Source organism: Gorilla gorilla, chromosome 12 (genome assembly GCF_029281585.2).
Source record: "Gorilla gorilla gorilla isolate KB3781 chromosome 12, NHGRI_mGorGor1-v2.1_pri, whole genome shotgun sequence".
Lineage (NCBI taxonomy): Eukaryota > Metazoa > Chordata > Mammalia > Primates > Hominidae > Gorilla > Gorilla gorilla.
The window spans coordinates 107,957,669-107,971,522 of record NC_073236.2 but is presented as its reverse complement, the minus strand read 5'-3'; the positions used below and the strand labels follow the sequence as shown (position 1 = coordinate 107,971,522).

At 37.1% G+C, this 13,854-nt stretch overlaps 1 protein-coding gene across 7 annotated transcripts in view; it reads right to left on the bottom strand.

Moving 5' to 3' along the window:
• MEMO1 (mediator of cell motility 1) overlaps positions 1-13,854 on the bottom strand; it is a 143,575-nt gene that overhangs the window by 67,253 nt on the left and 62,468 nt on the right. For 6 of the 7 annotated variants that reach the window (XR_010130130.1, XM_031008078.3, XM_055377678.2 and 3 more), the window contains one exon: positions 8,110-8,191. Coding sequence is in view for 3 of the 7 variants with exons in the window: in XM_031008078.3 (XP_030863938.1) it covers positions 8,110-8,191 (82 nt within the window). In the remaining 4 variants the exon portion in view is untranslated. Of the gene's footprint in view, positions 1-7,528; positions 7,651-7,812; positions 7,967-8,109; positions 8,192-13,854 lie in introns of those variants that run through there. The other variant, XM_019021345.3, reaches the window with a different exon arrangement.

Below are 13,854 nucleotides of genomic sequence, written 5' to 3'. Positions count from 1 at the left end.
TCAGGACTTAAGCCAGGACTGCCTGGCTCTAGAATACATACTGTTACCCACTATAAGAGATCTTTACATGTTTGAAGGAAGAAAGGAAGGAGTCTGTGGCATAGGAAAAGCAATAAGCCTGAAAACGAGAATTCTTACAGAGCATATACCCTATAAAACTACACGAAAGGATGAAAGTTTTGAAAACACAATTAGCTAAGGTAAATACATGATTAATAATGGAACTCAGATTTCGTGGTTTCAGTCCATTCAGGAGCTGAAGACTTCCAAGTCTGCTTGGAGTAAAGACAAGACAGTTACAGGGAGAGAAGGAGAGTCTTAAGTTGAAAAGGTCTTAACTTCGAGGCTACACTGCAGAGTATTGAAAAAAAAAAATCTGTCAGTGCACTGTGCCTCTTTACCCCACCACAAAGAACTCTACTTCATCAAAGGAGGAAGAAGATAATAATCAAAGAAGATAATTTCTTGTAATTTCCTTTAACCTCGCCCAGAAACATGGTAATGAAGAAAATCAGAATAATGACAATCAAATCACACTACAGATGCTCTTTTCCTAACCCTTCTCTTGCTAACAGAATCTGCGATTCTACATGTATGTGGAAACAACGTTTTATCAAGAGATCATTCATAATAAAGGAGGCTTCACTAAAGAAACGGCTAAAGTTTTTTCTTTTGTGCATAACAGCCAAAACAATGAAAATTTAAGCTCTACAGATATTCTAATATGCACTGTAAAAGTGTGTCCCATTTAGTATTTTATTTTATTTTTTATTTTTATTTATTTTTTTTTTTTTTGAGACAGAGTCTCACTCTTGTCACCCAGGCTGGAGTGCAGTGGCCAGATCTCGGCTCACTGCAACCTCCACCTACCAGGTTCAAGCGATTCTCCTGCCTCAGCCTCCCGAGTAGCTGGGACTACAGGCATCCGTCACCACACCTGGCTAATTTTTCTATTTTTAGTAGAGACGGGGTTTCACCATATTGGCCAGGTTGGTCTTGAACTCCTGACCTTGTGATCCGCCTGCCTCAGCCTCCCAAAGTGCTGGGATTACAGGCATGAGCCACCGTGCCTGGCCTGTCCCACTTAGTCTTTTAAAAGCTCTTAAAGTCCTTAATGCAAAAAGCCATCCCCACTAACTTTTCCAAGTCACTCTGATTCCCAACCTATCATAAAGGCAAACACAAAATTATACTTAATACCTACAACATTTTATCAAGCTAAAACCTTGCCTCTAAAAATTGATCCTTCTTTTAACAGGGAGTGCTTTTGCTTCTCCCTTTGCTCCTACACAGTAGACCCTTTACATCGGCAAGTCTAGTTCCTGACACGAGAATTTCTGTTTTTCCCTGTGGAACTGCAATCAAGTGAGGATGCAAAGGCCATTCATTGCTCATGAACATTTACTGGTTAAGTGACAGTTTCCCACACAGCAACCTTCCAGAGTGGGTATAATTCAAATTCTTACCATAGAAAAATGACCAATTACTACAGGACATGGATTTTCACTTGTTCATTCTGAGACCTTCAAGGTCACAGGTGAATAGTATAAACTGTCAATGCCAAGAGTCTACCACACATTCTATGCAAGGCTTTTCATCAGAGAGGATACAGGGAATAATAAAGGAATACTTAACTAGGATTCAACAAAGTCAGGTCCAATAGTCCTAGTTCTAATTAATAGTAGCAAAACGCAAAGTAAAAAGATTGAACTAGATGAAATGAGAAGACTGAACCAGAGGAAATGGGAAGATCTCCTCCAACAATAGGAAAAGTCACAAGATCTACTTAAGCTAAGATCTAAAAAGCTAAAAACTAAATTAGAAAACTCCTCTGAACAGATGGGATCAATTTGATTGACAACTGGCCCTATATAATTTGCAAATGCAGCAGCTTCCACATTGCCTCTCTCAATTTTATTTTGCTGTACCTAGTCTTCTATTCTTTTATTTTGTAGGCATTGCTCAATGGCCCTCAAGATTCCTGTTTTGATAAAAAATATCAGTAGATAATTGTGCCCAAAAAAAGTCCAAGTTAGATAGTTATTATTCAGAATATTTTATTTTTACATAATAGAATCTCATAAATATTAAATAGTCTGAGCTAAGGAAAGTTATTAAAGTTATTGAAGTCAAATAAGAATGAACTAACCAGAATGTTGCATATCTAGATATTTTTTGTACTGTCATATAGGATTTGAGACTTTGACATGAATATCCTATGGCTTAGTACAAACAATAATTAGAGACAAATAAGCTGTGCATCCTCAGTAACTTGAAGAACTAAATAATGTATGAAGATTGTCTCATGATATCCAGTGGTAGAGCACTGTACAGGTATGCTTCACTATATACAAACTTGTCTTCTATATACACGCTTTTTAGCATTTACATTTTTTAAACTAATTTTTACATTAAAAGTAATACATGCACACAGTAAAAAAGTCAAACAATAAAGGGTACACAATGAAAAGTGGAAGTATCCTTTCTCCCATACTACTCCTACTAGGTTAACTAATATCAAGTCAAAGTCCTACTAGGTTAACTAATATCAAGTATTTTAAATGTATAAGGGGGGCTTCAATATTCAAAGTACCTGTTTTATAGTAAAAAAAAAAATTCATGTTAACCAATTATTTGATTATGTTTTTATATTTAATAAGTTTCTTAAGCGATGCATATCTGTACAGCTTCATTCTAGGGGTTGCTGACATATTTCTGCATAGTGCAAGACAAGCAACAAGATTGGTATGAAGATATCTGGAAGTCATGTAGAAAGGCATTTCAGACTTTTAGCTCATGAGATCATTTCAATATATATCTCTGGGACACATACTGTCTCCTCCACATCAAGGTAAGGTAGTTCTGAATTCAACCACAGTACATTTCTAATCAAATTAATTTCTTTTAAATCCTCCAAATGTGCCTGCCTTATGTCACACAGATTAGAATTCATTAAGATAGAACAACAGTTGACAGGTCAATATTTATTCTTTAATGGTATTTATTCTATTTAATCTATATCAATATAAAAATGAACAATATTTTTAAGCACTTTCAAAAACTTGCCATTTTCACACAGCCTAATTAGTTACAACTATATCCAGGTTCTGAGTTTATTTAAGGTTTCCCTGATATGATTTATGCCTATAAAGGTAAAAAAAAAATAAGAAGGCCAGGCGCAGTGGCTCACACCTCTAATCCCAGCACTCTGGGAGGCCGAGGCGGGCGGATCACGAGGTCAGGAGATCGAGACCATCCTGGCTAACACAGTGAAACCACGTCTCTACTAAAAATGCAAAAAAAATTAGCTGGGCATGGTGGCAGGCGCCTGTAGTCCCAGCTACTCGGGAGGCTCAGGCAGGAGAATGGCGTGAACCCGGCAGGTGGAGCTTGCAGTGAGCTGAGATCGCGCCACTGCACTCCAGCCTGGGTGACAGAGTGAGACTCTGTCCCAAAATAAAAAAAATAAAAAATAAAAATTAAGAAAAGCAAGTACTAGAGAGCTAACATTTATAAAACTTAAAGTAAGTTTTTGATTAATGTGATTTTTCTAATTATTAAATAGCATAAGACCCTTTCATGCCATAGAACAATATTTTTTTTTTTTTTTTAAACAGGATCTCACTCCCATTACCCAGGCTGGGGTGCAGTGGTGCAATCTCAGCTCAGTGCAGCCCCAACCTCCCAGGCTCAAGCGATCCTCTCATCTCAGCTTCCAGAGTAGCCGGGGCTGCAGGCTCATGCCACCACACCCAGCTAATTTTTGTATTTTTTGTAGAGGGGGTTTCGCCACGTTGCACAGGCTAGTCTCAAACTCCTGAGCTCAAGCAATCTTCCCACCTCAGGCTCCGAAAGTACTGGGATTACAAGCATGAGCCACTGCACCCAGTAACAATGAAAGATTTGTTTTCTACCTCAAAAAAAAAAAAAAGATAACCTTGGAAAGGAAAATAATTACTTCTGGAAACCATATAAGATAAAACTTGGCTACACTTAAAGTCTTCCCATGTCAACAAAATAGAAATTGCCTATGAATGCACATTTATATATGTTTATTGTATGTTTATATTTATGTTTTTATGTTTTTATGTTTATTATAACATTTATTATACGTTATATACAAAGTCAGTATGTCACAGAAACACACCAAAGCCAAAACTATTTTCAAATATCCATTTTAAAATCTGGGGTAACTTGGAAATCAACATATTTGTAATTTAGGCTAAAACATTCCATTTCCCAGGTCACTCCCAATTATTCCAATTTAAAATTAATTACAAAAAGGAAACAAGTCTGGCTACTTTTTTATGAATACTAACCTCAACTTAATTATATGTTGATTCAACTCAGCTCCCAAATTTAGAACAAGTTTTAACTGGAAAGGTAGCATACCATAATAGTCAAATACCAGCAAATTGATGAAATGAGAATGTCTCTCGTGAGTTACTATAAAGAAATTATTATTAATCCATTGTTTCTCACCTAATCAAGGATCCCTCTTAGGTAAATGTCCCCTCTTATCCCTGCATCCATTTTTCTTCCCCTACTGACTCACTTCATATACAAACACTTTAAAATCTCACAAATGAAATAAAAATCCTCCTTACCATATAGATACTATCCTATTTCTCTGTTTTACAGCAAAATTCCTCAAAAAACTATCTATACTTACGTCTTCATCGCCCTCACCTCTCATTCTTTCCTGAACCTACTCCAATAATACTTTCATTTCCACCACCCCACAGAAACTTTTCTTCTCAAGGTCACCAGTGATTTCCACATTGCCAAATCCAATTATCAATCCTCAGTCCTCACTGGCAGCATTTGATACAGCTGATCACTTTCTCCCCCGACACATTTTTCATCCTTTGGCCTCTCAGAGACATCACTCACTCTTGATTTTCCTCCTTCCTCACTTATTCTCCCTTCATTATCTCCTTTGCAAATGTTCATCTTTATTCTAGCCTCTAAAAAGGTGGCTTGTCCAAGGGGCTAGTCCTTGAAACTCTTCTCCTGTTTATCTTTATTTTATTCCCTAGGCAACCATACCCTCTGTGATTATATATACTAATAAAGCCTTTATTTCTATCTCAAGTCTGGTGCCTCTTCTTTGTACTCCAGATTCATATAGCCAGCTGCCCATTCTAAATCTCCATTTGGATATCTAATAAGCACCTCAACATTAACAAGATCAAAACCAAAAACCTAGATTCTATACGAACACTTCGAAATCTACTCCATACTTCCACTTGTCTTCCCCTTATCAGTATAAAGGTAATTCCATCCTTCTAGTTTCACAGGACAAAACTTAAGAATCATTCAGTCATGATATTTTAAAACCATGTCTTAAAAAATATATTTAAAGACAGGGTATCTCACTGTTGCCTAAGCGGGAGTACAGTGGTGCAAACAGACCATAGCTCACTGTAGCCTCAAACCCCTGGGCTCAAGGGATCCTCCTGCCTCCATCTACCAAGTAGCTAGGACTACAGTTGCATCCCACCACACCCAACTAATTTTTGTAGAGATGGAGTCTTGTTTTGTTGCCCAGGCTGATCTCAAACTCCTGGCCTCAAGCAATCCTCCTGCTTAGGCCTCCCAAAGGGCTGGGATTACAGGCGTGAGCCACTGCCCCTAGCCAAGTGTCATTCTTGACTCTTCTTCTCTCTATCTTGTTGGTCCAACCTTTAAAACATATCCAGAATACACTACTTCTCATCATCTCTGCCTCAAGCCCCCAATCCAAGCCACTATGTCATCTCTTTTCTATAATTATAATTGTAAAATAAGCCTCCTAAACTGGACTCCCTGTTCCCACATAATATAATATCCATACAGCAGCAAGAGTAATTCTTTTCAAACCTAAGTCAGATCACGTCATTCTACTGCTCAAAACTTGTCATGACTTGCCATATCACTCAGAATAAAAACCAAAGTCCTTATGACTACAAAGCCTCTTCATGATCTAGCCCTCTGCTGCCTATCTCATCTACCACTCTTCCCCTTGTACTGCCACTCCAGCTGCACTGGCCTCCTTGCTTCTCCTCAAACACACTAAGCATACTCTTCTTCCAGAGCCTTTGTGCTCATTGTTCCTCAACCTGAAACCCTCTTCCCCCAGCTATCTGCACAGCTTGCTCTCTCACATCATTCAGACTAAAATGTTACCTTACCAGGGAGTCCTTTTCTTACTAATCCTATATAAAACAGTAACAACCTACCCATACTGTCACTCTCAATCCTCTATCTGCTTTATTTTTCTTCTTAGCACCCATCAGCACCTGACATAGAATATAATTATTTGTTTACTGCCTGTCTTCCCTAGTACCAAAATGCTAGTACCACAAGAGTGGCAATTTTGATTTACTCAAAATGCAGCACAAAGAAGAGCACTTGGCCTTTAGCCTGGTATGTAAATGACTAAATAAATAGTAGTAAGTCATTTGCTGTAAGTTTTATAAAGATTAGTTCATTTAATCTTTTATTAAAAGCGTTAAGGAAATACTATTATTATTCCAGCTTTACCAATGAGGAGCTGAAATCCCAACAGATAAAAAAGTTGCATGTCACATAGCTTGTAAGTAGGAGTTAGGCTCCTACACCCATTAAATGAGATCAAGTTAGATATACAAATAAGGCATTTAACAAAATATTTGGTATACAAAATGTCTACCATTAATAGTAGGCTCTTTATGTGTATTTACTATTTACTCATTTAATTCTGATATTGATTAAAAATGGTTATTATATATTGTCATCACTATTTACTATTTATCAGGGCACGAACCTTAACCCAAAAGAAGTCACAAACAACAACATGCTATGAGACAAATGGCACAGAGTAAACCTTCACTCTTCTCAGAAAAAATATTACCATGTGTTTCAAACAATATGTTGTGAAGGTTAGCACTGGAAACCAAATCAAAATTAACTGAATTCATATCATACACAGATACACATCATTAACTGTGTATGTGCTAGCTTGCAGTTCTAAAAAGCAAACTCTAAAATCCAAAGACAAAATAATCAGATTTTCTCAATTAAAAAAAGACACAATCTACTCCTCCTCAAAAATTAAGTTGCTATTCCATGTTGCACCATACTATGCTTAATATATTTTTCATTATAAATTAAAAATCATCGGGATTAAATTAGATCTCTTTAATATTTAAAATAGAACTTATTCGTTTATAGCAATGGCTACCGAAATTGGCAAGTTTACCCGATGTAAAAAACCCTTTTCTTTAAAAGTCAGTTTTATTATCAAAAATACATTTTGAAATTACTCTATCTGAGGAAATAAAGTAGCCAATTCTTTTTTTTTTTCTTTTTTTGAGATAGGGTCTCACTGTCACCCAGACTGGAGTGCAGTGGCATGATCTGGCTCACCACAACCTCCGCCTCCCAAGCTTAAGCGACCCCCCAAGTCAGAACCCCACCACTGCCACCCCCAGTAGCTTAGCTGGGACTACAAGCGTACCATCACACCCAGCTAATTTTTGTATTTTTAGTAGAGATGGAGTCTCACCATGTTGCCCAGGCTGGTCTCAAACTCCTGGGCTCAAGCAATCCTCCCACGCTGGCCTCTCAAAGTGCTGGAATTACAGGCATGAGCCACCACACGCAGCCAAAGTAGCCAATTCTTTTATCCTTAAGTTACAGTGAAAACCCACAAGAATTGTGAAAATTACTGAACACAATTTCTTCAGCTCAATATAGACTTTAGTTTTTAATTTTTAGTTCAATCTGTAGATACTCATTTACTAATAATAAACATACAAAAAAGATTTTAAGTAGACTCTTAAAACTTACAGTGCAGGCCAGGCGTGAGCGAGACCGAGGCAGGTGGATCATTTGAGGTCAGCAGTTTAAGACCAGCCTGGCCAACATGGTAAAACTCCGTCTCTACTAAAAATACAAAAAGTGGCCAGGCGTGGTGGCACACGCCTGTAGTCCCAACTGCTCGGGAGGTTGAGGCAGGAGAGTCGCTTGAACCTGGGAGGCGGAGGTTGCAGTGAGCCGAGACCATGCCACTGTACTTCAGCCTGGGCGACACAGGGAGACTCCTTCTCAAAAAACAAAACAAAAACAAAAACCAAAAAGACTTACGGGGCAATAATGGCTCTAGCAGGTCTTTTTGTAGACTGTACTTGTGAAAGCCAACCTTCTAGCTGTGCATTCAGCTGCGGTCCTATAAAAAGACAAAGACAAAATTAGAGTCAGCAAAGCAATGTACTACAGATAACCATATGTGGCATAAAGCCCTCACTGAACTTATGTGGGACTAAACTAGCTTAATGAGCAATAGGATCATCAGTTGGGATGTTAATGTTTGAATTTACCAACTACACAGTCTCTAACAAACCATATGATAAGGCCAAATTCTGACTAAACAAAATTTGCTTTTATCGATTTACTTATTTACAGCTGTCTTCATTTCAGAGCAACACAATGTGATTTACAAGTTGAGGCAATATTTAAACAAAATAAAACAGGAAGCAGAAACTCTCAGTGTATGAAGAGGAAATAATTGAATATGTTATAGAGCACCAAAATCTGCTCTACAGATTAATCACTGAAATGACATCCACAGAAGGTAATCACTTCCACACCCAATGATCTTTTCTTCCATCCCACTCCAGTCCCCTATTCTCATAATGAAATATCGATAACCAGTAACTACGCTACCTTAAAAATCTCAGTTTCAAGCATCTCAGCTTCTTTACTCAATATACTATACTTATTTTTCCAATTCACTACCAGAAACCTGTTAACTCCAACAGACCCTACAAATTTTTCCACTGTCCTTCGTCTCTCTTTACTTCTTACCTAGTCTGAGACTCAAAAATCCATCATCACAATCATTTCCTTGCCTGTGGCCTCACTCCTCTGCTCCTCTCTCCCTCCATCACAGTGAAAACATAGTTTAAAACCAACTTTCCACTTAACTCAGTACTTTTACCTGAATAGCTGAATGAGACTAAAGAGAAATACAACCATATAAACTTTAAAATAATAACCATAAATTTCAGCAGACCCCTAAAATGCTAAGAAATCCTATCACATTAACGTAGTGAATCTGCTCTCCTATCTTTAAGATAGAGAATTAACTCATAGCTTCTCTTTTCACCTTAAGCCTCAATACTTCCTTCATCCCCTTATCACTTCCAGAAGATAATAATCAATGCTTTTCATTTTGTCAAGGAAAAACAATCAGAAGTTGGCCCAAGACTTTCCCAGTTTTAGCACTGGAAGTGCTGCATTCTGAGAAACTGCTAAATCACAAGCAAACCTGGATGTTGGTCACCCTAAATTGAGAAGATAACTACTTCATCTTCCCACCACTTATTCTGCTTTCCCTCGTATTTCAACAAATTGTCCTTGTTCCTATCAAGAGCCAAACAGTATTTCTGTACTGGATCCCATTATTTTTTTCTTTCTCAAGGATTCTGCTCCCATAACTGTTATAGGTCTCCTAATACCAATTCTTCCCTTTTTTACTTTATCATTATTATTAGCATGCAAATGTGTCATACTAACACTGATTAATTTCCCTTCAACTACCCCTCCATTTTTTTGGTCCCCTTTACAACAAATTTTCTTGAAGAGTTGTCCTCATTTCCTTCCACTGCTTGCCATCCATTCTTTCTTTTAAAACTTTTAATCATTAAATATTTAAACATTACAAAAGAATCTAGGTAATAATATAACAAACACACACATACCCACTGCCTAAATAAATTAAATCTTAACATTCTGCCTTATTTACTTAAGATTTTCCTTGGTTAAGAAATAAATGAATCCCTTGCTGATCCCTTTGTACATCTCCCTCCTTAGAGGTAACCACTTCCTGATTTTGGTGTTTAGCATCCTATTCTACCTTCACTGTATATGTATCAATAAACAATAAGTGGTATTGTTCTGCATGTTTTCAAATGTTGTATCAATATATTGTACACATCCTTCTGCAACTTGCTTTAGTAATTCAACATTGTTTTGAAAATTACTCAAGTTGATATATGTTGCCCTAAATCATTCATTTGCAGGGCTGTATAGTACCGCACTATATGAATATAGCAAAATTTATCTATTCACTTTCCTACTTACAAATACTTTAGTTGTTGCCAATGTTTCACTATTAATACATAATGCTACAAGTATCCTATGAATATATGTTAACAGTTTCTCTAAAAGTGCTGAATCAGAGGGTGTACTCTTCTTCAACTTGACTACAGCATTGCTAACTTGCCCACTAAGGTAGCTGGATCAACTTATCCATCAGTACACAGGCAAATGAAAATTTAAAATAAGAGGCCTAATTCTACCTGTACTCCCCTACCCCCTTTTCTTAGAGGATTTTCTTTCAAAACCTGGTAAATTCTTTCTCTGCCTGCTTAGAGATGTATGTAAATCTTTGTAAAAACCTAGCCAGCAGCCCAAAACTGCCTTTCTCAAGAACCTTATAACCATCTCTTTCAAATGAGATCATCAAGAGAGATGGCACCCTTATCTCCCAGTTTCTGTGGGAGGATAGGGTGCCTAACTTTGGCAGGCCATCTAGTTCCAAGTTGTAAAATTACATCCTGTCATAAAGATATGAGTTCATTTTTCCTTTAGAAAAAGCCAATTTGTTCACACAAAAGGTTGCTCCAATTACCAAGTGAATTTAGGACAAACTATGTGTGACAAATGATGGTATCAAGTCCTCTTACTTGAACACTATTTACTATTTATCTTGAGAACATGTATGTAATGGGTTACATCCACTTGGCTAGATGTAAGGGTGAGCATTCTTTTGGTCTTTGCAATCTTTTAGCAGATTGCTTGTGATACACATGTCATTCTGGTTTAATACTTATTCAAAACTGAAATTGTTTCCTTTTTCTTCTACCTTTGAAGAGATGTTTTCTGGGGGAAGCAGATTTTGGTTTTAATTGCATTTCATCATTGCTAACACAAGTAATAGTTAAAGGTTCCCATTCCCCTACGTCGTTCCCAATATTTGATATTGTCAGAATTTTTCATTTTTGTCAATCTGGGTATGAAATGGTATATATTCCTTGTTTTTATTTTGTATTTGTATTTCAATAACATGCACTGAAATTAAGCATCTACTGTCCTTCTGTATATATTTATAATGCTACACATAAACAGGTCAAGTTTAAAATGGACAGTAAATTTGTAAATTCCCAAAGTACAAAAAAAAAGTCTGACTCAGTGATTAAACAATGGTGTTCATCTTAAAATTTGAATTTAAGAACAGTTACCAAAAAACTTATACAAAGTAATTTCATTATTAACTTAAGGAAAAATAAGTTACATGTCATATAATGACGTTTCGGTCAACAATGAACCGCATATTCCATAGTGATCCAATAAGATGACAACACCGGGCCAGGCGCGGTGGCTCATGCCTGTAATCCCAGCACTTTGGGAGGCCAACACAGGTGGATCACCTGAGCTCAGTAGTTCAAGACCACCCTGGCCAACATGGTGACACCCCATCTCTACTAAAAATACAAAAAATTAACCAGGCATGGTGGGCCACGCCTGCAGTCCCAGCTACTTGGGAGGCTGAGGCACAGGAATCACTTGAGCCCGGGAGGCAGAGGTTGCAGAGATCACACCCCTGAAGAGAGTGAGACTCCATTGCAAAAAAAAGAAAAACTGCAATACTGTATTTTTACTCTACCTTTTCCCTTTTCTATGTTTACATACACAAATATCATTTTGTTACAACTGCCTGTAGTATTCCATACAGTAACATGCTGTATAGGTCTGTAGCCTAGGAACAACAGGCTATACTATACCATCTAGCCTTGGTGAATAGTAGGCTATACCATCTAGGTTGGCAAATACACTCTTATGATGCTCAGACAACAACGAAATGGCCTAACCACCATTTCTCGAGTGCATCCCTGTGATTAAGTAACACGACTGTATAACCCTAAAAACGTTCACAACACAGGAAGTTTACAGAACCAATGTGAAAAACAGATAAAAGCAAAGAAAATATACCTGAATTCATCCACCCCACTGCCAACAACCTCACTGTTTTTAAGCATTAAACCAAGCTTTCATATGGCTACTTCTGTAAAAAGACCAATTTCTTCCCAAGGATGCTAAGGTAAGAGCCAAACTCCAAGTTTCTCACTTATCTTTGAATAAGATAATTAAGCATACCTATTTATTACGTATGATTAATTATCTATAAAGTGTCAAGTAAAAAGGTGAATCTGAGTTCTTTCACAGAGACTAGCCAATACTTGCCAATATGGTATCCTTGATACATGAAGGATTTAGAAATATGTGCTTTGATTTTCAAATACCACTGGGTTTGAAGAAACACTGATAAATGGAAAAAGAAAAAGCATTGCTAAATCCTAGCAAAACTACTTAATGTTTGTGTGATCTTGCCCTTAAGAGGGATAAATGGGCATTTACTTTTTTGGATAAAACAGTAAAAGTAGGTTCCCAAAGAATTAAGCTGAGGTATTTCCTCAAGAAATAGATAATAAACAATGAGCTGCAGGAAATTCAGTAACACTTCTATTTAAATCCCACTTGACTCAAAGAATATTTTCCAAGTAAGTTTATTTGCATGGTGACAAAACCAGACACTAAATGCGCGCACACACACACACCTGCTTTTCAAGAATTCCCTTGCAACTATTAACAGAACCATTCTAAAATAAGCTAATGAACTAAGCCAAATTGGTTTTCTATACTTCTCTATTGCTGTTTAGCCTGCTCCTCCTTACTCTAGACAAAAGTCATGTGTTCTCTTTTCAAATTTAATATGAGTATGAATCACCTGAGAATCTTGTTGAAATGCTGATTCTGATCCTACAGTTATAGAGTAGGATTGAGATTCTGCATTTCTAACATGCTTCTCAGGTGATAGCAATGTTGCTGGCCTATAGGCTATACTCCAGCAACCTGTCTAGATCAATAGTTGTCATGGAATTCACAAATCCATATGTATACAAAGTTTCCTCTAGAGATAAAATGAAGGTCTAGATAAAGAAAAGATCTATTTTAGATACCAGGACAAGCTGGTAAGAGAAACATTTCTCCACAAGGGAGCCTTCTAGTTTGCTGAAACTATTCTACATATGTAATTTAAAGAATGACCAACTGCCACAACCTTTTTCCATTTTTTTTATAGGTAATACCTGCCTATTAGCACAATAAACTCAATCCCACATGGTTGGGTATAAGGTAACAAGAAGCAACACATAAAAAGCCAAATAAAAGTAGGCCGTTGGCACCCAATATTTCATTATTAATCATTCTGTGAAATATGTTCAAATCAAACTAAGAAATAAACTGATCTATCGTGAGAAATCTATAAATAATAAGATGAATAAGCCAGAGTGTTTTAAACAGTGGTTCCTGGATCTCTGATTTTCACAGGCCAATAAAATTACAAAAGAGGGCACAGTGGCTCACACTTGTAATCCCAGCATTTTGGGAGGCCAAAGCGGGTAGATCATTTGAGGTCAGCAGATTGAGACCAGCTTGGCCAACGTGCCGAAACCCCGTCTCTACTAAAAATACAAAATTTAGTCAGGCGTAGTGGTGCACACCTGTAGTCCCAGCTACTTGGAAGGCTGAGGCAGGATTTTGAGATAATCTAAATCCTTTAAACTGAATAAATTAACCACATTTCATCAACTTCAAAATGCCATCAATAACCAGAATACACAAGGAGCTCAAACAACTCCACAGGAAAAAGCCTAATAATTGGATCAAAAATGGGCAAAAATCTTAATAGACATTTCTCAAAAGAAGATATACAATGGCAAACAGGCATATGAAAAGGTGCTCAACATCACCGATGATCACAGAATG